The sequence below is a fragment of the Blastomyces dermatitidis genome, assembly GCF_000003525.1.
Source record: "Blastomyces dermatitidis ER-3 genomic scaffold supercont1.13, whole genome shotgun sequence".
Taxonomy (NCBI): domain Eukaryota; kingdom Fungi; phylum Ascomycota; class Eurotiomycetes; order Onygenales; family Ajellomycetaceae; genus Blastomyces; species Blastomyces dermatitidis.
The window spans coordinates 914,795-938,311 of record NW_025544786.1 but is presented as its reverse complement, the minus strand read 5'-3'; the positions used below and the strand labels follow the sequence as shown (position 1 = coordinate 938,311).

Below are 23,517 nucleotides of genomic sequence, written 5' to 3'. Positions count from 1 at the left end.
GCCCTGGGAGCTTGGGCCACCTCGGCACTCTAGCGCAATTCAACTCCACCATACCTACGCATCTAGATTCAATTTACAGAGTGCTCTAGAGGTAACGAAAGCACAGAATGGAGACTATGGTATAGACACGGTTACAAATGCATTGATTCCGTGGTAGTCACGGTACTGAAGAACATCATTTATAAATGTAAATTTTGTCATCTCTTTATTTCATCTGAATTTAAATGTGAGAAAATCTGTCTCTCATCCACCACTTCTACTGCCCCTTACCTTGATTAGAAAACATTCATGCTTATGGGCGGAGACGCTGAGGATCACGAGGAAATAGTGTTGCTAATCGAATATTGGGAAGACCCAGGAAAAACATAACAATGCGGTTCAGGCCAAGTCCACCACCAGCATGAGGAGGGCACCCCTGTCTAAATGCCCCGATGTAGTCTTCAAACCCTTCACCGTTGGGGTCAAGACCTTTGGCCGTCATTGCAGCTTCAAGTTCCTTCGCTTCGTTAATTCGCTGTGCGCCGGACATAATTTCCTCTCCTCTCATAAAGAAATCGTACGAATTGGAGAACGTGGGGTCGTCAGGACAGGGTTTCGTGTAGAACGGTCTGACAGCCATGGGGAACTTGTCCAGGACGTAGAAGTCTGTATCGTATTTCTCTCGGATAATGCGGCCAAGCTGCTTTTCCATTGCAGTGGTGAGGTCGTTCTCAAATTTTTCTTGTTCAGTGACATCCACTCCTGCTTCCTTCAAAAGTGCCACACCCTCCATGTACTTCAGCCGAAGCGCCTTTCCATCTTTAGGGAGCTTAAAGTCGCCGGCTTTTGGGTACGAGCGCTGGATTACTTCAATTTCCTTTTTGAAGCGTTCCTTTAATTGGCTCAAGATAAAGACCAGAAGGTCTTCGGCAAATTCCAAGACTTCGTGGTAATGGCTCTGGAAGGTTTTCTCGAAATCGAGACCAATAAACTAGAAATAGACTTGTTAGCTTGCGCGCAATACAGCCACCAAGAACAAAAGCTTTCACCAGTACTCACCTCTGTTAAATGTCTATGAGTGTTGCTTTCCTCAGCTCTAAACACAGGACCAACTTCAAAAACACTGCCCAGATCTCCTGCAATGCACATCTGTTTATATAACTGCGGACTCTGCGCCAAATACGCCTTTTTCTTAAAGTAGGTCACTTCGAACACTCCAGCACCACCTTCAGACGCATTCCCAGTGAGTTTTGGAGTAGAAATCCATCGTGAACCGCTCTTCAACATGTATTCCGTAAATAATTGGGCAACACCGCTAGAAATCCAGGTAATTGCCTGGTTCGTTTCGGTCTGGAGGTCAAGAACACGGTTATCAAGGCGAGTTTTCAGCGTGACATATGGGGTTTCTGAGTCAACTTCTTCCGTAACGGATTCAGGTGGCGGTCGTTCCGCGTCCTTGACCTGCATAGGCAGCATTTGCGCCGCTTGGGCAACCATGTAGGCTTTCCGAATATGCAGTTCCAGGTGACTCAATGTGGCTGATGATACTGGGATTTCGGGTTTCTTAACGACAGCGGTGACTTGAACGATGGAGTTGACATTTATCCCTCCAATCCATTTCACCATAGGTCTCGATATTTCGTCACTCGCGCTCACCACTGCCTGTACCTTTTTACCCTGTTGCCGCAGCATCAGGAACGCCAGCTTCGCGCTCTGTACCCGGGCATTGTCCACACGCGCAACGACTGTGACTTCCTTTTCGAAGAGTTCTTCAGAGAGATCTACGAGGTTCTTCACTTGGACCTGGTCGGCAGAATCTGGGATAGCTCCGTAGAGGTGTTTCGAGAAGTCTGCAGCCTGGCTGGCTTGTGCAGCTGCTTGTTCCTGAGCAGCACGTTTAGCTGCTTTCTCTGCTTTTTCCCTCTCTTTCGCGGCTTTCTTGAGCGCGCTTTTGCTTGGGGGAGCGGCGCCTTCGGTGGGGGGTTGGGAAGCAGGGGCTTTCTCGGGCTGGCCGCCGTCGCCTTTTGGATGGATAGGGAGCGTGGATTGTTGCTCCATGGTCGCTTTCGTTGGACTTGCGGCGGTAATTGGCAATTGGAGGTTTCTATTGCTAAGGGAAGCAGTTGGCGTGGTTGATGATCTCTTTTACGTGCGGAAAGGAGGGAGTCAAGTCAGTCTTCAGCCAACCCCACCAAATTTGAAACTAGCCCTAAGCCCTACCTAACCCTGGAGGCAGGGAGTCAAACTGCTCTCTCGATGGCAGCATGGAATGTAATATATGGACTTTATTTTCGTCAATACCTGCGGGAGATATATTCATTTTACTTAGTTTGTATGTAGTGACAAAATTGTGTGTTAAAGTATGGAATTTTATATATTTATTCTTTAAAAAATCTATCTACTCTACAATGCCAGACGCAAAGAGTCTAGCACAACAAATCGATAAAAAAGATTAAACCAACGCTAGATTACAGGACAAAGAACTAGAATGAGGTGCTCTAAACAAGATAAACTCAGTTACGAGGCCACTGCGACTGGACTAAGCTCCAGTCAACGGCCTGCTTCACTCCGTCAACGATGACCTTCGGTGGCCAAGTCGGTGTCCCACCCGAGTATACACCACTTCTTAATAGAATAGAATTCCACTTGGTTCCGAAGGGGCTCTTGTACGAATTGGCCCCTCGGATATCAGACTCAGGGTTGTCACCGATCATATACACCGCCTCAAGAGGTTGTAAATCCTCGACGTGAAACATCTTCTCCCTTTCCTGGTTCAACCTCTTCTCAGCAAACCTATATGTTAGTTCACATGGTTTCCCAATGACCGTCATCGCTAATGAGGCTCCTCCGGTCATTGCTGCCCACACCCCTTCAAGCGACGCTTTAAATGCTCCTTGACCCAGTCTTGGCTGATGGTATTGCGCAGCCCATAGGAGATCAGGGTTGGAAAAGTACAATGGCGGCTGGTCATCTTGCTGATAACCCCGGTTCGGTAGGTCTGGGCTATTATTTTTTGCAGAATAAGTCCCGACAATACCTTGGGACGAAAGCAGTAGATCGATGATGATTTGGATATCCAAAGCCCAGTCTCTAGGGTCATTAAAAACCAGTATTGCATCGATCTTAAGGCTTTTGGACGGGTCAATTGGGTCTATCCTCCGTGGAAGTTGGCTTGCAAACCGTCCGTAGTAGTCATTAAAGGCATGAGAAAACGGCCAAATCTCAGGGTGCGATCGGAAGATATCTGCAGGGGTCACGACATTCTTGAATCCGTACCTGCCAGCTGTTAGAAAATGCTCGAACAGATACAAGAGCCTAGGATATAAGGATGCCATACTCTTGTGCGACAGAACGACACTCCCCATCCCCTCCACCAACAATCAAAACACATTTGTTCTCCAGCGCGCCCTGCACTTTATTACCTTTTACCAAATCTGCGAAAGGGGTGTGGCTTTGGATGATCGTGTCGGCGTCTAGAGCCACATGAAGACGTTCGCTCAATTGCGCAATTCTCTTTGTCTCGTGCATTCCTCCGCCATTTGTTAAGAGAACGAAGGGGATTTTTTCCTTTTTAAGGAGCTGGAGCGATTCAGCCGCTCCGGGGAGCGGTCTCGATGAGCGGAGAAGAACACCATCTATGCTAGTCGTGCGTGTCAGCCCTGAGCTACAGCTCGAAAGGAGAATGAGCTCCGGCCTTACTCAAAAACAAAACCAAAATTGGGTATTGTAGGGTGAGTTGCGGCCGAGGAGCTGAATTGCCTTCGAATTGACGATGTCTGGCAGCTATAAAACGATCGACGAAGTGGTTGGTGGAGGGAGAAAAGTCGCATTGTTAGCCAAAAGGGGTTGTGGACTGCGGAGAGCTTTAGCTATGAAAAGCACTCGCAATTGAATATTTAACAAAGAATAGCCCCAGTCCCGTGGCCTAATAATAAAAAACCAGAAATAAAAGAAAGGCGTGCAGTTGGCGTGACTAGTTCATTATTTAAGTAACTACTAAATAAGAGTAAATAACTCAACTCAGCTCTGACTAAATATTTTGAGCCGCTGACGGCATCCCGAAACCAAAACGTTATTTATGGCCATGATTTCGGATCAATCATCAATCCGCACGCTTTGCTCGTCTCATCACCAGTCAACTAGTCAACCACGTTGAATATGTGACTACTATATTGTTTATTCCCTGTCTAATAATGTCTCAATCTGAAGGCCAAACCTCTTTATTTGTCCCTGTAGAGATCGTCCTTCACATCCTCTCATATCTTCAAGAGCAGCCCATCCGCCAGCACACTCTCTACTCATGCTGCTTGGTATCCCGAATATGGTACTCAGCTGCGCTCCCTTTACTCTACGAGAAGCCCTATATATCCGGGGCGAACTTCGATAACTTCGCTCGAGCGGTCTGTCCGTCCGTTCAAGCGTATGCCCCCAGAGGTGACCTTGGGCGATTTGTGCGCCGTCTGGATTTCTCGAACCTAATCCACAATCTCACCACTAGCCTAACGACGAGATTTCTAGGACGAGTTAAGGACAATGTTGAAATTTTTATTGCTCCAGCAAGCGGTTTTTCGTAAGTAACCAGCTCTTTTAAAAATATGCTTAAACTGCGCGCCGTTCACCGACATGTTGGGCCTTTGGAAGATGGGGGAGTCTCCCTTTCCATTATACCGGATACCTAATTACCAAGGCCAATATACAAGTTCTAATCTATTCATTTAGGACAATTAACCTCGGCGCTCTTTCCAAATGCACAAAACTTCGCTCCATAGATTTACTACATGTAATAAGAAAACTCGAATTCGAGGCGGTGAAAAAGGCCATCCAATATCTAGATAATCTCCGCCGTTTGCGATTATCTCGAAGCACAAGCATAAGTACGGCCGGAATTCACCTGCCCTGGCCACCAAATCTCAGAAAGCTTGAAATCAGCGGAAAACTTGATGCTGCCACCATGCACGCATTCGTCTGGCCGCCGAAAATCTCCAGCCTAACACTTGCGGGGAACGCCCTCAGAGAGCCAGACGTGATACCAGCAGTACTGGGCAACCCATATTTACGCACCCACTTGAAAAGCCTGAGAATTCCCTATGAAATACATCACACGCCGGAACATGCAGAACTGCTTCTTCACTGCATTCCGAACCTACTATATCTTTCGATCCAGGGAGATCTGGCCAAGCCCCGCTTCTTTCACACCCTCGCTTCATTCCCCCAGCCGCTACTGTTAGAAATCCTCGCCTTGGAACAATCCCAGGGATTCCCGGACTTTTCAAAGGAAGATTTTGTGGACGCACTAGATGAGGGCTTGAGAAACCTTCGATTGCTAGGCTTACACGAATCTCACCCATCGCGGCTAAGGAGGGTGTCGGATGATGAACTTGACGAGCTATTGCGGTACAGCGCCCGGAGGGCGGGGCATTCCATGAATGAAATTGAGAGTGGGGATCTCCCTGTTGGAGTTTATCATTTTAGTTGATCGCTGTTATATGGGCCGGACCCTCTGTGTGTATATGTAGATGTTCAGGTGTTTTGGCTACTGATTTCTTTTTCTTGCATTTCGAAAGCAATGACCCTTATGAAATGATCTATGCGTTTTCGGGAACTTTTAGATATTACACTTTATAGAAGGAGATTATCCATATGGAATGGACAACAAGAAAATAAATGCTCTACGTTAATCTTTGACTGTCGCACTAGCTTTGAGAAAAGTTCATGATTACGGCTATTAAAAGGAAGATCAATAAAGAGAGTAAAAAAAAAATAATCGAATGCGCAAACTAGAAATAGGTAGTAAGAGTAGCCAGAAGCGAGAAACGCATGAAGGGAGAAATATAACGTGCTCAATTCGAAGAAGACTTGTATGAGCATGGAAGGAGAACAATATGTGATATGTACGACTTCTTCCACAAACACTGTACTTAATATTTAAAGCTTTGGCAAACCCTCACAAAGAGAAAGCATGCGTCGGACACCCCGTCATTGTCAGGGAAAAAAGAGAGGGCGGGAAGAGAGAGAGGGGGAGTGGTTAGTTAGTTAACTAGTTAATTAGTTAACTAGCTAACTTAGAGAGGATTATTGATTATCTAATCGACAGGCGCTATTTTTCAAAGGCAAAAGAAAATAGTAGGTTCGAATTATGCGACAGATGCGACGACTGTCGCAGCAACGCCTTCTTCTTCGGCACGAACGGTTACTTTAGTCGTCACACCAGATTTAGCCGAATATGCCATTCTCACCAAAGCCGCCACTCTACCACCCGAAACAGTCTTGCCATACAACTTCAGTGAGTGTGTGGTATTGTTGAGCACGACATCTGAGCCTTCGAGTGGCTGAAGTGACAGCGTTGCAACGAGTTGCTCGGTTGCATCTATGTGTAGGAGAGAGCAAGCAGTTAATAAAAATAACCTTTGAAAGGGTGAATGCACCAAAAAGGCAAAAGAAAATATCCACATGAGGATGCGTAACTTACCTTCAATGCCCTTCACGTTAGAAAGTTGGAGAGTTTCGGTAGCTTCTTCACCGTTGGCGCCAGTTTGCTCCCAGACGTGGTCGAAGCTGCCAGCAAAAGCTGGAATGACATAGTCACTACCAGTGAGATCCAAATCCTCAACCTGATATTCATCCTCGTAGCCAGTCTCTTCTGGATCGCCAGTGGTAGGGTCGATTTCTTTGCTGGTGAACTTCAAGTTGTTCGTAAACGATGTTACAGGGAAATCATGTTCGCCTCCAAGTTTCTTAAAGGCAACATAAACTATTCCGGGCTCATTCGTCATAAGCTTCGGCGCTGGGACGATGAAATCTTCTTCCAATGATTCATCGTCGTCCTCCGGAGAAGCCACAACTGAAACATCTTCAAGTAACGTGTCTGGCAATGTGTTTTTGATATCATACTGCAAGACGATATGCTCCTTAAAGATATGTTTAACTGCGCTGACGACATACTCCGTTTCGCTCTCGGTCAGCTCAACAGGAACAGATGATTTGAGAAGCGTTCCATAAGCCTTGAGCTCTGGTATTCGGACGAGTTGCTGGGCATATTTTTGAGTCGAAGCAGCCGCGGCAGCAACTCCGTCGGCTCCAGCAGTTGGTTTGGCCTTTGACGGAGTCATAGACGGGGCTTTAAGAGTTGGTATCGCAGTCGTAAGCTTCTTGGTTCGCTCTTCAGCAAGGGCTTGCTCTTGTGATACAATGGGAATGGTGTTGACGTCGAACGCCGTCGCGAAAGTCTCTTTGTCTGTCGCAGTCACATACATGACTAGCTGATGTTCAAAGGTGGACAAGGAAAACATCGAATCTGAGAGTCATTAGTTTAGGCACGTCTATCAAAATTTTCGCACGCAGCCATGGAGGCCTACCGGCTTTAACAAATCTTTCCGCCAGCTCATCCTCCTCTTTCATCAGTCGTAGGTTAAGCACCGCACGATCACGGACTTCATCATCGGTGTCATCCAAGCATCGGGTCAAAAGAACATTTACACTTCTTTTAAGTTCTGGGTCCTTTTGACCAACGCCAAATTTGGCCAATGCTGTCACAGCAGCAGCACGAATAACAGCATTTTCCAGAACAACTCTATTATAGATATACCGGATGTACTTCGTTGGTTGTGAAGTCTTGGGTCCCTCAACACCCAGGAGATGTAATATTCTGACTGCGAGCTTGGTGAATTCGCAATCCTCAATGAATTCACACAGATGTGCGAGCGCTAGATCACGTCAGTTTATAGCAACCTTAAAACGAACAAGATAAACTTACCCTCTTCTTTGCTTCCAGGGACAAATTTGATAAGGTCAAACATGCTCTCGACTACGCTTCTCTTAAATTCATAGCCACCTTCATCCCTGAGTATACCGCTGAGGAACGTAAGCATACCGGCCTGCTTGTTAGGAAACTTAAGGCAGAGCGTTCTGATAGCCTCAACAATAGTGATTTTGAATTCGTCAGTAGTATCGGCCATAAATCCAGAAATCTGGGTCATGAGACGGTCAACGCTAGCTTCATTTCCGGTTTTGAGAAGAGTGGTGATTGCAAACGTCGCAATGGATCGGTTACTGTTGGAAATCAAGGCCTCAATATCTTGGTTGCATGGATTCACAACGTTGGGCTTGAAGGAGGCCAGGCTGTGCAAGGTTCTGATTGCGGCAAACTTGGTGATAGGACGAGGAGAGGAAAGGAACAGCTGGAGGACATGAACCGCTTGGGATGCTTCCGCATCTGTGACGTCCCTCATTTGACATATTGCTCGGGCAGCCTCGAAATTTACCATCTCATGCTTGTGTCGGAGCCAACCGTCGAGCATCTGCATCATCGGTTTTCGAAGGCTCTGGTCCTCGTCCGCCAATTTGGCAGCCAGCCTGACAAGTAGCACAAGCGCAGCAGGGCTCTTGACTGCACCCGCCGCACCGTACTGCTGAACCATCTTTACCAGAGCCATTCTGTCGTGAGCCCGCATTTGATAGAGAAGACCAATTGCATGGTACTGGGTCATGTAGTTGGTTTGTGAGATAGAATGGGCTTGTCCGCTTGTTGTGAAGCCGAGGAAACTGGTGGACTGTTTAGCAGATGACGCAGCCTCCTGGGTTTCGCTTTGCCATCTTCGAACGACATCTCGGGCGACGGGGAGAAGATGATATGAGGAAACAAGAGCAGCTGACGAAACTGAAGGTGTTTTGTCGACAATCGCGGTTTTTATCAGACGTTCAATCGCTTGAACCGTTGTAGCCTTTGATACTCAGTATATACACGAAAAATTTCAATTTTAAGGGGGCGGATCGTACATCTATTATGCGGCACAAGGCTCGAATGGCATTAGCCCGATAGAGGACATCGCTTCCAACGGAGGTATCTTTCATAATGATGGATGTAGACATAATAACATCATCTGCGGTACCGGCCAACTCCTTTAGAATTAGATATACCATTTGCCGTAGGGAGGGATCCTTATTCTGGAAGAGTTTCGAGATGCCAAAGAACAACGTCGTGGCCTCGTTCGTCGGGAACTTCTCCCCCGTGAAGAGCAAGACGGCGATTTTGGTAAGAAGAGTCCGACATCTTCGCGGGGATATGGGCGAGGAATTGAATAATCGTGCTATTCCCAAGGTCAGTCTTAGCCGATCATGCTCCAAGTCCGTTCTGCATGCTATCTATCACCTACCATCTTGGAAAACAGAAGTTCTATCCAACTTCATCATTATCTGGTCGGCATCTTCGTCTTTCTTAGCGTAACCCATGTTGGCAATGCGGAATGTAGATTGGGCGTAGGCAATGATTCCCGGAACTAGAAGTGTCAGGAGCTGAACGCCGGGTCGGGTTGTTAGGAGTGGTGAGGGCGATAAGTGCGAAGGGCGGAGTTGACTACCGAGCCTTCATAATTTGCCAAAGAAGCAGATAGCAATCAATCAAGGGAGATCTTGCGCCAGCGGAGGATTGGAGATAGCTGATCGCGGCGTGTCGGGCAGAGTCTAGATATACTGTTGTTGCAAGGACATTCAGATACACGTTGCCTCTGGCTTGTGTCTGGAAAGGGTGCAGTGTGGGACGGGCAGCCACAGTGGCTGAGCAAACAGTGCAAACAGCGTATTGCTACCGCCTTGCATCATCATCTAACATACGAAAGTATCCAGCAACATCATTGATTCAGCTACAGACAACATGGATATGCCAGTTAATGTTCCCGTTGATAACCCTAATGCTGACACGGAATGGTCCGTATTAATACCCTTTCCGCTGCCACCGCTCTCCTGCTAGGCTGCTAACTATCCACAGGAACGACATCCTCCGTAAACATGGTATAATTCCCGAGAAACCCCCCTCCCCCACCCCGATTATAGAAGAGGCGATTCTGGAAGCCGCACATCGAGAACACGAAAATCGACTCGAGAATAAAACATTAGATGAGCTTGATGCGCTCGAAGATGAGGAAGAAGCCGAATTCCTTGAAAGATACCGGTTCGCAGACCCCGCGCCTACGGAAACATAGTTGTCTTCATTTATATATAGGTGTGTTGGCGTATTAGCCATTGGCATCGTCACTAAGGGATTGGTAATTCAGCAAGCAGCGCTTTGAAGAGATTTCTCGCCTCCAAAAATCAAATATTCACAACCAAGTCTACCCGATCCAGAAACCAGACTACGCGAAGGACGTCACCGAAGCGTCGTCGAAATATTTCGTTCTCGTCAACCTCACCTCCTCGAGCGTTAATAATATCGAGTCGCAATTACTCGCAGAGCTATGGCGCCAACTCGCGATGAAATATGGAGATATAAAGTTCTGCCAGATACGCGCGGACATGTGTATAGAAGGATACCCAGACAGGAACACTCCGACGATACTTGCCTATAAGGATGGAGACATCAAAAGGCAAATAGTTACACTTAGGGAACTCAGAGGGCCGAAAACTACTCTTGGGGGTAAATACTCTATATTTTTGTTCACCCGCAATGACCCCAAGATTTGATATGGGAAATGCTAACATGTACAATTCAACTGTAGATCTTGAACAGCTCCTTGTATCTTTAGGAGCTATCAATGAAAATGACAGCCGCCTGAGAAAGGACCCTACTCCCAAATCAGTCGATGCCGATGAAGAATATCTTGATGACTGGGATTGAAATCAATGGGAAAAATAAATCACGACAAAAGCGACGTACTTATTTTCGTTTCCTCGGATTCTTCAACCCGTTTTTTAAACCCCCAGGGAAGGGAATATCTGTTTGAAGTTACCTCTATGATGATTTGTCCTTTTCATCTTCTCAATATTTTCCATATTTGTGGTTCTAAGCTTCTGATTTTTTGGTCAGAAATTCATCAGTTTTGATGGCAGGACATGTTATTCTTTGTTGTGGTCTACTCTGCCTGCAAAAGAAAACCGCGCCACAACTGTCCATTGGATAAATTGAGAGAAATGCCTAGGTTCGTTTCATCTCATTACCTATGTAAACTATTTGGTTCACTAGGTATCTACAACATTGTGTTTGAAAGGAAACAAACATATATATACACCCCTCACGCCTTGATTGATCGATCTGTGTTGTCCTCTTTCCTCGCCCTCTCCTTCATCCTAATTTTCATGTAGTTGTCGATAAACAGTTTCCTTCATTCAAAACAGAGTTCAGGGTATGCGTACTGCCCCTAGGTTAAAAAGTCTATTCAGTAGTTGACAAGGTTCGAGTCACACAATGTGCTTATTCCGATATTGATAGGATAGCTATAATATATATCTAAAATATATCTAAAGGATAATTATGTACTCTTTTTTATGCAAAATGCCAAGCTGAAACAAGGTAATGTATTAGATATCAAGGAGAAAGACATGCAGCAGGTTGAACTCCAGGCTAAAAACGATCAAACCCAAGATAATTAAAAATGTGGAGGTTAATTTCAGGATATATCTCCACTTGTCGAAGATAACAAGGGACAACAATTTCGACCAACAGAGGCATGGGTGGGATATGCTGTGTAAGCAATTAATTGGTATTCAGTCAAAGAAATTCCAATAATAAGGGATATATGTATATTAAACGTAACCACAATGTTTGCCTTCAACGGAGATAAATACAGGGGAACATAGTTGTATTGAACGGATCGTTGCTGGTATGGCTGAGAACAAATGTGGAGAAAGTGTTGCGAAGGGGATGCTAAGGACATTGGGTAAAATCTAAATGAGTTCATCGCTCCCTGCGGCCGCACTCTCCTCAATAACCTGAAGCACATGTGCTTCATCGACAACAAGACCTTTGCCATCAGGCAGGGTGTGGCTCTTTAACCTGTCGTATATGTCCTGGATGTCGAGCTTCACACCCCGGCTTGACAAATGACGCACGATCAAATCCCACGTAGCGGATGCGTCTAGCAGTTTCTGCCCCGGCTTCCCGTTACCACTCAAAGTGCGAGAGGCAAGTTCTTTCTTATTTCCACTGCATGAAGAATAATCAGATAAATTTCTCAGTAGGCCGGTTGGCGTGGGTACCCGGTTAGGCCCATAGTCGGCAATCGATCCCTGCGCGTTGCTGTTCGATGTAGCTCGAAGAATTTCATTCTCCGTCGCAACTTTTTCTATTTGCCTTTTTAAACTTCTGTGGTCTTCCATGAGTGAGGAATAGTTGCTTTTATATTGATTCAATTCCTGTTCGAGGTCACGAACACGGCGTTCTTTTCGTTCGCGAAACGCGCGTTGGCTATTGCCAGTGCAGTCAGTATTGAGCAATAAAGTGCAAAGAACGCTAGTATAGATAACTGATATGGATATAAGAAAGTTATTGCATACGCAGCTCTGTTTTGTTCCTTACGCCTACTTTGAGCCGGTGTCAACGTTTCCTTCTCTTCGCTACTACCCCTTGGTAGGGTCTTGTCGGACGGAAAGTCCTCCATTCCATTCTCAAGAGTAATTCGTGCAATTCCGCCACCATCGCTAACTTGGGAATCAGTTACATGTTTCCCATAATGGCCCGGCGAAGGCAGTGAATGCACTCCCATGAGAGTAGAAGAGTCAAAATGAAGCTGGGTATCAAATGGTTGGAAACGGGGATCATAATGGTCCTAGTATCAGCGTCAGTAAATACGCAATAGCGGATACTGAGACCTCTTTATGGAGGTGAAGCTCGACTTACACCACCGGGCCGCTGATGAAATTGGCTCTGCTGAGCGACTTCGGTCTGCTGTGGATGTGGTATTTGATACGGCGAGTATTGCTGCTGAAACGGTGGCTGGTAGTATGTATAGTCCATTTATGAGACCAAGCCCAACAGGGGACAGACAATATTCGCGGATTTTGTGTGCAATAAAAGCCCCTTGCGAAAGGAGGGCCAGATGAGGGCCTTGGATTGAGCGTAAAAAGAGGGGTTCAACTCTGTGTCGGGATACGAAACCCAGGAACTGTCAGAAACAAACAGGTCGGGCCAAAGCAACATTAATCACAACACTGACAGATGGTACTAGAGAAGAGAGCTTGAGGTTCCTCTGATAGTTATATTTGAGCCATGAGGGGCTCTGGCGTAGGGCAATCGGCCAAATAAATGGCCCCGTCGAAGCTGTAAAATAGTGCCCTAGTAACCCTCGATGGAGACTAGACGCCCCTTCAGCCCAACGGCTTAGCCCCTTCACCGGCAATTAATCACCATGAGCCAGCCCGGCCTTAATGGAACGTCGCATTACTCCTGATGGAAATGGAGAGACGCAAGCTGGAGCCGAACCAAGTCATGGCATTCTCGTCCACCGGCATCAGGCGGATAACTGATGCAATGGCGGATTTATCGGTGAGTAGCAAGTGCTCGATGATCGAACAGATGGCAGCCAGTCCAAGGCAAAAGAAGTCTTCTATGCGGGATCGTCTCTCTTAACTTACGCCCTAGAACGGGCTAGTCAGATTGGGCGTCCGTAGTCCCAAGCAAGGGTTTAACTAACCTGATGGTCTGTTGCGCGTTTCGCAACGTCAAGGTTCAACTCTATCTTGTTGGCCGGTCCGTCGCCTTAAAGTTGTTCTCGTACGGCCGTATGAGATCACCTATTTTTATCTATATAAGGTTTGGAAGATATAGATTTCCCCCCTCTGGATTAGCGCGAGCATATCAATGCTATATCCTCACCTCTTCCTCGCCTCTTCCCCACCCTCCTCCTCACCCTTGCCTGCCTCACTCTCACCATCTTTGAGCAACTAACAAAGTTGGTGTATCTGTATTTTCCCAATGAGAATTGTCAAAGTGAGGGGAAGTTATGCAAGAGACACTGAGCTTATAAGGCATGATGCAAGCCATCACAGCAGAAGGGATTTTGCCCTCTTGTTCAGTTGTTCAGAAATCAACAGGAACAGCTATGGCCAACAACCAGACTCTCAATTAAATACCTGATGCTGGCACCTCCGGACATCCCTACAGAGAATACGAACAAAATATGCTCATATTATGCAGCATTATGGGAATGTGCTTCAGCAAACACAGATTGAGAGTGAATCAATGCCAAATAGCTCTGTATCAGCTATAAAGACTGAACCGATGTTCGCCTTCCGTTTCAACATATATATTCATAATCAATTGCATCATGTGAGTGGGTTTCCAGCATCTCACATCTCAGCTCTCAAATCTGCATCTTACTCCTATGACAATCAATATAGGAGATGCAGCAGGTATCATTGATCAGACATTGCATTTTTCCTGACAGGCAGCCTACTGGGTACTTTGCCAAACCACTGTCTCAGTAACCTAAAAGTGTCATGGGAAATAGCATTGAATGAGGCAAAACAAAGGGAATTTTACCAGGTTTTGTCACACATCAACTATTACATGAAACAAAATAACACTCAGTATGATTTTGTCTTGACAGATACTGAATTGATACTCATTAAGCAGCTTGATGGAAATGGCCGACTCCAGCTTGCACAGTCTATGCAATGGGGAAAAAAAGAACCTGAACAGTTGGCTATTCTTCTAGGACTGTGGTATTCTGAGATGTATGAGTGCGGCAAATAATGACTGGCAGCTCCTATAATTTCACCCCTTTTTCAGGTGGATCTATGTGCAGGATAACAAGTCATGGTTCTAGTAGTTTTTGAAATTTGGGGGCAGGCCATCCCTTTGATTCTCTTCCTGTGGAGCTTGTCAGCCTTTCTGAAATTGTCAGAAGGAAGGGTGCGTTATTTGGGAGAACAAACAAGCAGTTTTCATTAGAGTAAACAATTGCAACATCAAAATCTATTCAAACAACCCTTTCAGGATCACCAGGAACAATCAAAACATTCTTTGAATAAGGATCATTATGCAGAATCAAAGCCAAATGAATCTGTTGAATGCTAATATTGACCTTCTCAAAACACTTCTTGCTATAAGTGTTGGAGTTCATTGGAAGAGGATTTGGAAGGTACTTAATCAGAATTGCCTGGGAAAATTAATGTCGTGTTTATAGCAATCATATAGCAATAGAAACTGTGGTACATACAAAGCCATCATCACATATTTTTAACCGCTTCAGGCTGCAATATGCTCTGATTTGACAGTGAGCGCGATTCAAATCGCGAAGGCTGTCGCTGGTGTATTCAGGATCTTCATTGTTGTGAAGACTGTGTCTGCATTGTTAGCAAGTAGAAAAGTTGAAATGCACCCTTGCTGAAAGCACATACAACTTTCAAAGCCCATGGCTTGTCAAAATAGTTGACATGGAATATTCATGATACCTCTGACTTCTTAAGGACTGCAATGAGCTCCATCTCTGCAAAATTGATGTCAATCTTAAGGTTTTCATCAAATCCAGTCTCCTCGCGGTAAATGGTTTTGGAGGTTAAATTGATGAACATGGTTTCAAAGTTTAGTCTTCTTGGACCATCGCAGTGCTGCCGTTGCGAATCATGTAGTTTATTCAGCTGTCAGGGGCTAGAAATGAGGATGCCAGGCACTATCCATTCACTAAAATTTGCCACGACAAAACTGTCAGCCCCGAGCTCTTTCCTCAACTGCCGAAGGACACTATTAATAGGTCAAGTTTTGGATGCCCTATCTATGCATGTTCCAGCGGTGATTACCACTGAATAATTTCTCGCATTCTAGGGTTTCAAGCTCTTTAAATTAACATCCAAGTGCTCTGTAGATCTTGAAGCTGTCCCATCTTCTTGGCGCGAAGTTATTTGGTTGAAACTTTCTGCCTCATCTCTCTAAACTTTCATTGGGCCTTCTGTCAGCTCAGCTAGGGCCTGCAGCTCCGCTGGTTTACCGGAGTGAGTTTGGCCAAGGGGAGGTGATTTGATGAAGTCTTTTCTTTTTTCCCCCAAGCCTAGTTAGTGCTTGCTCTAAAATTTGCAAGGAAAGTCGGCCTTGGGGCTGAGGTTGGTGGGAAATAGTTCTCATCTGCATATTCCCCCATGCGAAACAACAGCGCTGTCTTGTTGAACTTAATCACGGTGAATCAAAGCCGAGATATGAATACCAGGTGAACGGGACGAAGGAATCCAGAAGGTGCAGTGAAAGTGTTTCTCAATGCCTAGTGGCTGTACAGGAGTTGAACCCTATTAACATCTCAATAGGCAGACTTGTGGACGTCATTGATATCCGTCCTCCACAAAATGACGTACACTCCCTAGGAGCAATAGTCAAGGAAACACTATGGATGACTACAGGTAGTGCAGCTCGTACTTCTTGAGTTGTCCCATGTTTGAGATGTTCATAGCTAGCTTGCCTGCAACGTGCAATGATGTCAGTCCAATGGTACGCTGTCTCTTGCCAGCTATTGTGGTGCATGAGTTGCCCCACCCAACTTCTTTTTTTCAAATTTTAGCACGGTGAAAGCTGAATGCAACCATATTACTGCCAGGGCGAATCGTCGGCTCTGCGCCTGTTGGATGAAAAAAGATAAACTAGTTGTCTGTTTAGCGCGGCTAGGGGAAACGCGCTACTTGCCAGCCCCCTGCGACCTTTAGTCAGCGCACTCCGAAACTCCGCGGGTTGGAAAGAAGAGGAAATAATAACACTGCAACTTGAACTCCAGCAAATTGCCAACTGAGAGGCCGCTAAAAATGACCACGAAATGTGCAGCTTCGTGGATGTGCTTGTGGCGTTGATGCGTGTGGACCAGGCAAGTCAACCACTCAGGATAACTTCGTCGGGCTCAGTGAACCGATGGCGGCACTGCCACTGCACATCATCATACTACTCCATCACTGCGGAAAGCGAAAAGCTTTTGGTACTCATTACCAACCCTCCCCATTGCAAGCATAACTATAGGACCTGTGCTGGTTTACCTGATGGCTGGTATACGACCCTATCGGATAGTTATGAGCCTTGGTTGATGGGCTGGTGGAAAGGACTAGACAACAAAGCTCAAATATCCATGACCCTGTCAAAAATGAACAATTGCGATAATCGCACCTTCACTTCTTTCACCAACTACATGCACATGTACCTGTAGTTGGTTTTTGGTAGGGCGAAATCGCAATTAAGCCTGAGTCCAGAAGAGAAATGCAACCACATATCTTAAGCAGCATCCAGTGCCACAAAGACATAATAACATACTCAATTGATCATGAATGGAGAAGTCTGTTTGAGAACTAGCTCCGGTTTTATGAATTGTTCACCGCTATAATCACTAATTAGATTCTAGGAAAGCAGTTTTCGGCTCATAATACTTGTGCTAACATACGTACATTTTGCAACTACATGCAGCAAATATATAAATATATATATATATATATACATATACATATATACGCAGAGGTATATGCGCACTCTACGCTGATGATGGTGCGCTGCACAGTGCTGCAGCATACCTTACAATACGAACAATGAACTCAACTTTATTGCCTAGATTTACTTATATGATGCCGTTGCAGTTGAACTTCAGTGACACTAGCAACGCTGCTGAACAACAGCCGAAGATAACTTTTCGACCGAAATTTTCTGAAGATTTGAGAAGGGCAGCTAGTAACTCTGCTTTCCCGGAGATCTACAGAATGTGATAGGATGCGGGGAGTCGCATGTTCCATGGTTATACCTGCGGTGGGTTAAATTGGCATGCATGCATGCGAAAGAAATGAAAGTCAAAGGAAAGGGGAAACGTTGTGGGTGTTAGTTTCCCAACCAGAAGATAATATGAATGCCGGTGCGGCGATTCTGGTAACAGCAACTGCTTCGAAAACAGAATACATCGTTGATTTGTTGGTTCGACTTCTTGGTGTTTTCTGCGTTCCACTGCTGTATATGAATCGATGGCTTGGCTTCTTAAATGATACTGCAGCCCTTTGTCATTGCGGTGCACTCGAAAGAGACATACTGGCGTGCCAAGGTGTTGTCTGGAGGAAGTCTTCGGTAATATTGGCTGGGCTTGCAACAATCGGTTGACCACCCTGAGCACAAGAACTGGACTGGTTCATATAATTTCGCGCATCGAGATGCGCCGTGGGCAATCTTTGAGAGCCAAGTGGTTCGTTTTCACCGCGCACCTGTTATTTTATAGCTGTATGCAGGCTGCATGTTGAAGCTCCCATTTCATCGTTTCGTGCCAAACCTCTTTTTTCTCGCCGTCTTGCCCCCTTCCCCCCTCTGAGTATATCATATAAAAATCTCCCTATTTCTCCTTTGTATAGTCAATTCTCTCTCTATTTCATCCACTTCTCGTCCACAATTCTGCCACACAAAATCACCTCTATCAGTTTCAACTTTTCAGTCACCCCCATCCCAACGATTACCCAAACTGCACGATTACAAAATGCGCCTCCTCGTCCTCGCAAGCATCGCTGCTTTCGTTTCAATGGCCGCCGGCGAGGCCTGCTCGCCACCAGGCAAATATTGGTGTGCAATCGGGCCTCATGGTACTCTCGTTGTTTATACCTGCTCCGCTTATTTGGAAAAGGTACTATCCGCAGATTGTGGAGGGATGTGTTGTAGAAATCTAGGCAATGCGGCCTATTGCTGTTAAGAAGTGGAATAAAATTTCAGGGAAGGGGTCAGTTTTTTTCAGTGGTACGTATTCCGCCTGAAGAGATGAGATATATATATGTATTCTTCTTGTTGTGGAATAAAAGGCATAGTGGCTAATAGATACTACAGAGCTACAGAGGAGTTGAATATGTGGTTGGAGAACGTCGAGACGGGACAAGCGCGCCTGTATGGGTCAGATGAAACTGTCATTCTACTTGATGTATAAGTTATATAAAAGTCCTAGTATGGAGGCGATTGATATTTTCCTGCCTAGTATGCTACCAAAGCTAGATACAAAAGCCGAAGAATACTTTTGCAATACCACTATTGTCCTACCCGGCCATCATAACACTCCAAAATGGGTTCATTCTCAGCGTGTGACTTTTCGCGTTTTGTGATCTGTCCTCTTACCTAGGCCTCGCTGGCATGAAACTAGATAAATTTAAATTTTTTGTCCTATCTCTCAGCTCAGGCCTATACGGATTGATTTTAGGGTTTAGCTAGGTCATGCGGTGATATTGAAAGGCCTACCTGCCTACATTATGAGTTAAATCCTCCACAGCCTTCGCCCAATATTAACAGGATATGGATACTCTAGGATTGACGAAGCTGGATTGGAACGAGTTAGGGAGTAGCCCGCGTTGAATATCATTTGAATAAGTAATTGAATAAAACCAAATCTATCTATTTCTATGGCATCAAGCTCTGTTCTAATCGTCAATCGTGCAAAATAGCCTCAAGTCGTCACAAAAACACCTCTATCCAAAAATCCAATATCGTGTATATTAACTACTTTGGTAAATTCCGTAACCCTGCAAGACCTTGCATGTTGAAGTGAGGAAACGAAAAAGAGGAAAACCGAGGAAATAAGAAAAATCGCAAACTCTCTATAACATATACTTGAAAGTTGGCGCCCGATCTCCCATTTTACTCAGCTCCTCGGGCGTATAGTTGTGCTTGAGCGCTAGCGCTTCCCTCTTCTTGTTGATTCTCTGGTAGGCAACTCGGAGGACAATGACGGCGAGGAGGCCGAAAACTGCGAATCCAAGCTCTACACCGTGGCCAAGATAATATGTTGGGGCGTCTTGAGCTCGGTAGAAGTTGGAAGCCATTGCTATAGTGGAAAAACAACTTAAGTTAGCAGATCTGTGCGGATTGTATTTTTTGTCTTTGCTCATCCCCTGTGTTTCTTTCCCTGCGCTACGTACCTCCAGCAAAGTTTCCAATACCAATCTGTATCGCCATACCAGACGCTCGTTTATAGTCACCAGCCAAGTTGTTGCTCAACCATGTTACAGTTCCAGGAAGAGCGGGATATATTCCTGGAGTATCATCGATTGTTAGCAACCCGCCAAACATAATCACCCTAGAAGCAGGGTAGATAGGGGTTCCGAATCGAGAAAAGCTCACCCGATACGAGCACAAATGTCCCGAAATATACAACACCCGGGACACCTCTTCCTGAAGCAGCAATAACTACTATGTAACCCGCAGCAATGCATAGCAAGTGGAAGAAAAGCAAGCGTGAGCGTTGACCCTGTCTATCAGACAGCCACGCGGATAGAACAGCGATTAATGCAGCGACGATGTAGATGGGGATCTAACGGAATAACATCAGCTCTTTCTTCAACACGATGAACAAAATTTCAGTGACAATAAGAGCTTACAGTCAGAAGCTGCGCCGTTGAGGAAGTATAACCCAAGTCCTTAATGATTGTCGGCAGGAAGAAGGAAATGCCGTACAGTGGGCACACGATTCCGTACCAGGCTAATTAATGGTTAATTAGTTATTGGAAGATAAATAGAGGCGTGTATTGGAAATTCGATAGCCTTACTGATTAGGGCAAGGTACACTTGCCAATCCAACAAGGCATCTTTGACATATTTCCATTGGAATTTTCCCTTGTCCACGGCGTTATCAGAATACTGATACCGCAACCTATGGATAACCCAGTCTCTTTCCTCCTCAGTTAAAAATTTGGCGGTTTCTGGATAGTCGTGAATGGCGAAGAAGGCTAAAACAGCGACGACTACTGTGAGAATGCCTTCTAGGATGAAAATCCACCTCCAGCCTTCTAGTCCAGCAATACCATCCATTTTCTTTGACAAAGTTAATAAAATAAATGGCTAATGGAATGCGCATACAGCAGGGCATGAACTTACGGCAATTGCGAAAGCTAGCAAGCCAGAGAACGCGCCAGCTACGCTAGCCGCGCTGAAGAATAAAGCTTGCCGGAGCTGAGCTTCATGTCGACAATACCATTTCGTAATGTAAAAAGCGACGCCCGGGTAAAGACCAGCTTCTATAAAACGAGGCGGCTTAGCATGGAGATAGAGAGTAAGAAGACCAAGTGGAAGGGAGAGGGTTCATCGTACCAGCAAGACCGAGGAATATGCGAGCGATTAGAAGGTCAGTATAGTTGTGAACAATTCCCATCAGGGTCTATCGGTTTAGATTAGTACGCATACTCACACCAGAGAAACGTGGAGAAGAAATTGGACATCTAAGGGGTCACATTTACGAACCATTACAAGCCCCCACGCGACCATAATCAATGGAAACCAAATCGAGGGCCGCATCTTGCTCAAAACAAGATTTGACGGAAGCTCAAAGAACGCATAAGGGAAAAAGAAGACCGTCACTGAAAGTACGAAGCTATCATGCTTAGTTTTAAGGCCCAATATCCACACAAATGAAGAAAAAAAGGGGCAGGAGGGTAAGTTTACGGCACCAGTTGTACTGTGAACCAGACAAACCAAGATCCGCCTCCAATCCCTCGATCTTTGCGTTGCCAATATTGCCCCGGTCAAGGAAAGCAAGTAAATAAAGAAGCGACATGATTGGAATTAACCGGAGGTCCATTTTCCGTAAAACCTTCTTCTCATCGATATGGCTGAAGTCTGGAAGGCCGGCAGCGCCCTCCGCCTCAGAGAGGGACTTCTTTTCGTCAATCATGTTGGAGGATTGCTCAAAGCAGGCAAAAAGGTAATTTGAAAACTGTTTTGCGGGCGACAACGCTGAACATCCAGGCCACCCCACGTTATATAGGTAAACCGCCATAGATTCTAGATCAGATTTTGTCAAGCTCGAGTACCCCGTGGGGTTCCCTAGAGCAAAACATACGGTGGGGGGGTTCACAGGGGCAAGTGGCAACCGAGGCCCTGCTGTTGCCCGTCGCTTTATTGACTCGAATCGCACTCCAACATGGTCGTACAATGTGTGATCACGCAACAGCTATCTCCCTCCGGCTCGCGACTTCAACTCACAACAAGCTCACCACTTCACAAGCACCCTCCAGCCTGGTTGCTCCTCTGCCCCATGCCACTTAAGGTTTGATATGGTGGAGATAAGCTCATTTAGCGCCTTGGCAGCCCAGCAGTTGGGGCTTAAATCATCCAAATGCTGGAGTTGTAACCTTGTAACTTTGTAACTTGTGGTGGGGCTGGGATGAGCCCATCTTTTGGAAGGGGAAATAATCATCTAAGTTGGAAGTAGGTAGTCCTCAAGCAGCTAGGGAAAGATGTTGCTCGCGCAGTGATACAGCAGGAAACTAGTTAAAAGCAGAGCAGTCGGTTCTGCGATTTTTCGTGTGGGCGGTGAGATGAGGATGAGAACCAGGAGATGACATTTCTTCTGCAGCTCTCTCCCCGTAATCGTTTGCCGTCCAAAGTCGGGTTAGAATAACTAAGCTAGACAGATTTTCGCCTGGGCTGGGATTAAGCTCAACCGCAGCCAGCATACGGGGGCTGCTGGGGACGAAAGGGATTCCATTATTGGCCAGGAGCACCGCCAATTAGGCCAAATCCATGGAGTTTCGGCGCTTCACACATCCAGTTTTGACGTTTTTTCTCCCGAAAGTTGCTCCCTCTCTGTCTCAATGTCTATAAAATACGATTGCAAAGCATACCGCAGCTGAGTTCATACAATCCCACTGGTCATGGAAAAGTTTCCAGAACCATAATTGTTGTTGGGGTCGAAACCGAAAGCGCCGATGATTGATTTTCCCGGGGTTTCCTCCTGCCTCCTGGTGATGCAGACTATTGAGGGAATCCCCAGAACGTGCTCAGTGCGGCGGAATCTAGAGCTCCACTCCGCGGTGACTTCACCAACGCGGGTCCGTAACCCCTAGCAATAAACCTTGCGAAATAACATATCATGTTGACTAGCAGCAGGGGACATGACGGAAATTGACTTAAGGGCAATTGCCATCGTTCTGTACGTAGCAATAACCGGGCGCTTATCGCAAAAGGGGTTGATTCATCTTGCATGCGTGGTTCACAATGTTGCCGTATGATCCCACTTGCTGGATTTTAGCATGTGTATGAAGCAGAACCGGTGAATCAGATGGTTAGGTGGCGTGTCTGAACACCGTGGTTTCCCTTGTGCTTGTCATTCCCGCGGTGAGTCTCAGACATGAATAGTAGTCGAATGGACGGATCTCAGCTGCGGATCTCCAGGGTAGTTGAACTAGTTACTCCGTGTTTGAGGACACCCAGGTGGAGTCTGTGGGGTTTGCTGGTCAAACGTAGAAACTTTCTCGAATATGCGTCAAGATAGCTTTTAGTGCGCACATCCCCGTAGGAATCGGAATGGAGCGAAGGTAAACCGGTGGGTTCACCTTCTGGATCTTTCCAACCATGCTCAACATAGGGTTAGAACTATCACGCAAGGCTTTCTGGTAAAGCATTGCTGACTGGGCCGTGAATCAACGTTGAAGCAATGCCTGGAGCACCGTGAACCCGGAGACAAAAACTAACCTCATCCTTCATGGATCACTCAGGCAATTATAGAGCTTGCGGCAGAGAAAATAATAACCACCTCAGAGAAATAAATAAAAACCTTCCGTAGTAGATGATAACCCGAATATGTATTGTGCTATCTGGCAATAGCCTCATTGGATGATGTGTCTCTCCTTTGGACCGCAATTTGCCCATGGAAATATTGTGATATATATAAAGCCTCAAGGTGCCCAACGTTGGAAATTTCAAATATTCGTAAGCCATAGAAATAACTAGTCAACTAGTTACCAATATCACCAATATTAGCAAAGTCCAACAGACTTTGTTTTGTGTGAGTTAAATGAGATCACCATGGTATGTTACAATATATGAATATTTCTTTCTTTTTACAGCCTGAAGTAGAT

The 23,517-nt window shown here is 45.8% G+C and overlaps 9 protein-coding genes across 12 annotated transcripts; 3 read left to right on the top strand and 6 right to left on the bottom strand.

Annotated features, from left to right (window-relative positions):
* Positions 1-5: 5 nt before the first annotated feature.
* On the bottom strand, positions 6-2,294 carry BDCG_09081 (aspartyl-tRNA synthetase). The gene is made up of 2 exons (XM_045424860.1): positions 1,039-2,294; positions 6-970 (listed from the first exon to the last, which is right to left on the bottom strand). Exons 1-2 carry the CDS (start codon positions 2,035-2,037, stop codon positions 293-295), a joined length of 1,677 nt encoding a protein of 558 aa, XP_045273481.1. The 5' UTR covers positions 2,038-2,294; the 3' UTR covers positions 6-292.
* Positions 2,295-2,327: 33 nt separating this feature from the next.
* BDCG_09080 lies at positions 2,328-4,047 on the bottom strand. 2 transcript variants are annotated; one of them, XM_045424858.1, is made up of 3 exons: positions 3,679-4,047; positions 3,317-3,619; positions 2,328-3,255 (listed from the first exon to the last, which is right to left on the bottom strand). In XM_045424858.1, exons 1-3 carry the CDS (start codon positions 3,807-3,809, stop codon positions 2,493-2,495), a joined length of 1,197 nt encoding a protein of 398 aa, XP_045273480.1. In that variant the 5' UTR covers positions 3,810-4,047; the 3' UTR covers positions 2,328-2,492. The 2 variants fall into 2 exon arrangements, with proteins under 2 accessions (XP_045273480.1, XP_045282805.1); XM_045424859.1 differs by having other exon boundaries at positions 3,317-3,614; positions 3,679-3,990.
* Positions 3,999-5,806, top strand: BDCG_09079 (F-box domain-containing protein). The gene is made up of 2 exons (XM_045424857.1): positions 3,999-4,549; positions 4,699-5,806. The coding sequence occupies exons 1-2, from the start codon at positions 4,173-4,175 to the stop codon at positions 5,453-5,455; spliced, it is 1,134 nt and encodes a 377-aa protein (XP_045273479.1). The 5' UTR covers positions 3,999-4,172; the 3' UTR covers positions 5,456-5,806.
* BDCG_09078 (coatomer subunit gamma) lies at positions 5,494-9,562 on the bottom strand. The gene is made up of 6 exons (XM_045424856.1): positions 9,132-9,562; positions 8,755-9,065; positions 7,733-8,699; positions 7,335-7,682; positions 6,449-7,273; positions 5,494-6,346 (listed from the first exon to the last, which is right to left on the bottom strand). Exons 1-6 carry the CDS (start codon positions 9,205-9,207, stop codon positions 6,114-6,116), a joined length of 2,760 nt encoding a protein of 919 aa, XP_045273478.1. The 5' UTR covers positions 9,208-9,562; the 3' UTR covers positions 5,494-6,113.
* On the top strand, positions 9,511-11,227 carry BDCG_09077 (phosducin family protein). Its single transcript, XM_045424855.1, has 4 exons — positions 9,511-9,681; positions 9,743-9,925; positions 10,029-10,387; positions 10,470-11,227. Exons 1-4 carry the CDS (start codon positions 9,629-9,631, stop codon positions 10,586-10,588), a joined length of 714 nt encoding a protein of 237 aa, XP_045273477.1. The 5' UTR covers positions 9,511-9,628; the 3' UTR covers positions 10,589-11,227.
* BDCG_09076 lies at positions 11,179-13,373 on the bottom strand. 2 transcript variants are annotated; one of them, XM_045424854.1, is made up of 4 exons: positions 12,903-13,334; positions 12,587-12,825; positions 12,244-12,515; positions 11,191-12,154 (listed from the first exon to the last, which is right to left on the bottom strand). In XM_045424854.1, the coding sequence occupies exons 2-4, from the start codon at positions 12,701-12,703 to the stop codon at positions 11,635-11,637; spliced, it is 909 nt and encodes a 302-aa protein (XP_045282804.1). In that variant the 5' UTR covers positions 12,704-12,825; positions 12,903-13,334; the 3' UTR covers positions 11,191-11,634. The 2 variants fall into 2 exon arrangements, with proteins under 2 accessions (XP_045273476.1, XP_045282804.1); XM_045424853.1 differs by having other exon boundaries at positions 11,179-12,154; positions 12,587-13,373.
* Positions 13,374-14,666: 1,293 nt separating this feature from the next.
* On the bottom strand, positions 14,667-15,283 carry BDCG_09075 (uncharacterized protein; the record flags this gene model as incomplete). The annotated part of the gene is made up of 3 exons (XM_045424852.1): positions 15,142-15,283; positions 14,907-15,027; positions 14,667-14,846 (listed from the first exon to the last, which is right to left on the bottom strand). The coding sequence occupies exons 1-3, from the start codon at positions 15,207-15,209 to the stop codon at positions 14,667-14,669; spliced, it is 369 nt and encodes a 122-aa protein (XP_045273475.1). The 5' UTR covers positions 15,210-15,283.
* A 103-nt stretch (positions 15,284-15,386) lies between these two features.
* On the top strand, positions 15,387-18,979 carry BDCG_09074 (uncharacterized protein). Its single transcript, XM_045424851.1, has 3 exons — positions 15,387-15,916; positions 15,985-18,415; positions 18,503-18,979. The coding sequence occupies exon 2, from the start codon at positions 16,485-16,487 to the stop codon at positions 16,863-16,865; it is 381 nt and encodes a 126-aa protein (XP_045273474.1). The 5' UTR covers positions 15,387-15,916; positions 15,985-16,484; the 3' UTR covers positions 16,866-18,415; positions 18,503-18,979.
* Positions 18,952-23,393, bottom strand: BDCG_09073. 2 transcript variants are annotated; one of them, XM_045424849.1, is made up of 9 exons: positions 21,101-23,393; positions 20,900-21,015; positions 20,750-20,816; positions 20,537-20,676; positions 20,209-20,473; positions 20,041-20,141; positions 19,784-19,973; positions 19,582-19,695; positions 18,952-19,487 (listed from the first exon to the last, which is right to left on the bottom strand). In XM_045424849.1, exons 1-9 carry the CDS (start codon positions 21,432-21,434, stop codon positions 19,261-19,263), a joined length of 1,554 nt encoding a protein of 517 aa, XP_045282802.1. In that variant the 5' UTR covers positions 21,435-23,393; the 3' UTR covers positions 18,952-19,260. The 2 variants fall into 2 exon arrangements, with proteins under 2 accessions (XP_045282802.1, XP_045282803.1); XM_045424850.1 differs by having other exon boundaries at positions 18,990-19,487; positions 21,106-21,819.
* Between the last annotated feature and the right edge of the window lie 124 nt (positions 23,394-23,517).

Excerpts from the sequence above, each read along its gene's own strand:
- BDCG_09079 (XM_045424857.1), top strand. The coding sequence starts at position 4,173 with ATGTCTCAATCTGAAGGCCAAACCTCTTTATTTGTCCCTGTAGAGATC. Across the intron at positions 4,550-4,698 it reads GCTCCAGCAAGCGGTTTTTC|GACAATTAACCTCGGCGCTC; the intron begins GTAAGTAACCAG and ends CTATTCATTTAG.
- BDCG_09077 (XM_045424855.1), top strand. The coding sequence starts at position 9,629 with ATGGATATGCCAGTTAATGTTCCCGTTGATAACCCTAATGCTGACACG. Across the intron at positions 9,682-9,742 it reads CCTAATGCTGACACGGAATG|GAACGACATCCTCCGTAAAC; the intron begins GTCCGTATTAAT and ends AACTATCCACAG. Across the intron at positions 10,388-10,469 it reads GCCGAAAACTACTCTTGGGG|ATCTTGAACAGCTCCTTGTA; the intron begins GTAAATACTCTA and ends ATTCAACTGTAG.
- BDCG_09076 (XM_045424853.1), bottom strand. The coding sequence starts at position 12,703 with ATGGACTATACATACTACCAGCCACCGTTTCAGCAGCAATACTCGCCG. Across the intron at positions 12,516-12,586 it reads TTCATCAGCGGCCCGGTGGT|GACCATTATGATCCCCGTTT; the intron begins GTAAGTCGAGCT and ends CGCTGATACTAG. Across the intron at positions 12,155-12,243 it reads AAGGAACAAAACAGAGCTGC|CCAACGCGCGTTTCGCGAAC; the intron begins GTATGCAATAAC and ends CACTGGCAATAG.
- BDCG_09073 (XM_045424849.1), bottom strand. The coding sequence starts at position 21,434 with ATGGCGGTTTACCTATATAACGTGGGGTGGCCTGGATGTTCAGCGTTG. Across the intron at positions 20,474-20,536 it reads TGCTAGCTTTCGCAATTGCC|AAAATGGATGGTATTGCTGG; the intron begins GTAAGTTCATGC and ends ACTTTGTCAAAG. Across the intron at positions 19,696-19,783 it reads GACATTTGTGCTCGTATCGG|GAATATATCCCGCTCTTCCT; the intron begins GTGAGCTTTTCT and ends ATGATACTCCAG.
- BDCG_09074 (XM_045424851.1), top strand. The coding sequence starts at position 16,485 with ATGTGCAGCTTCGTGGATGTGCTTGTGGCGTTGATGCGTGTGGACCAG.
- BDCG_09081 (XM_045424860.1), bottom strand. The coding sequence starts at position 2,037 with ATGGAGCAACAATCCACGCTCCCTATCCATCCAAAAGGCGACGGCGGC. Across the intron at positions 971-1,038 it reads CTCATAGACATTTAACAGAG|TTTATTGGTCTCGATTTCGA; the intron begins GTGAGTACTGGT and ends GTCTATTTCTAG.
- BDCG_09080 (XM_045424858.1), bottom strand. The coding sequence starts at position 3,809 with ATGCGACTTTTCTCCCTCCACCAACCACTTCGTCGATCGTTTTATAGC. Across the intron at positions 3,620-3,678 it reads AATTTTGGTTTTGTTTTTGA|CATAGATGGTGTTCTTCTCC; the intron begins GTAAGGCCGGAG and ends ACGCACGACTAG. Across the intron at positions 3,256-3,316 it reads TGTCGTTCTGTCGCACAAGA|GTACGGATTCAAGAATGTCG; the intron begins GTATGGCATCCT and ends AACAGCTGGCAG.
- BDCG_09078 (XM_045424856.1), bottom strand. The coding sequence starts at position 9,207 with ATGGGTTACGCTAAGAAAGACGAAGATGCCGACCAGATAATGATGAAG. Across the intron at positions 7,274-7,334 it reads GGAAAGATTTGTTAAAGCCG|ATTCGATGTTTTCCTTGTCC; the intron begins GTAGGCCTCCAT and ends AATGACTCTCAG. Across the intron at positions 6,347-6,448 it reads TAACGTGAAGGGCATTGAAG|ATGCAACCGAGCAACTCGTT; the intron begins GTAAGTTACGCA and ends TCCTACACATAG.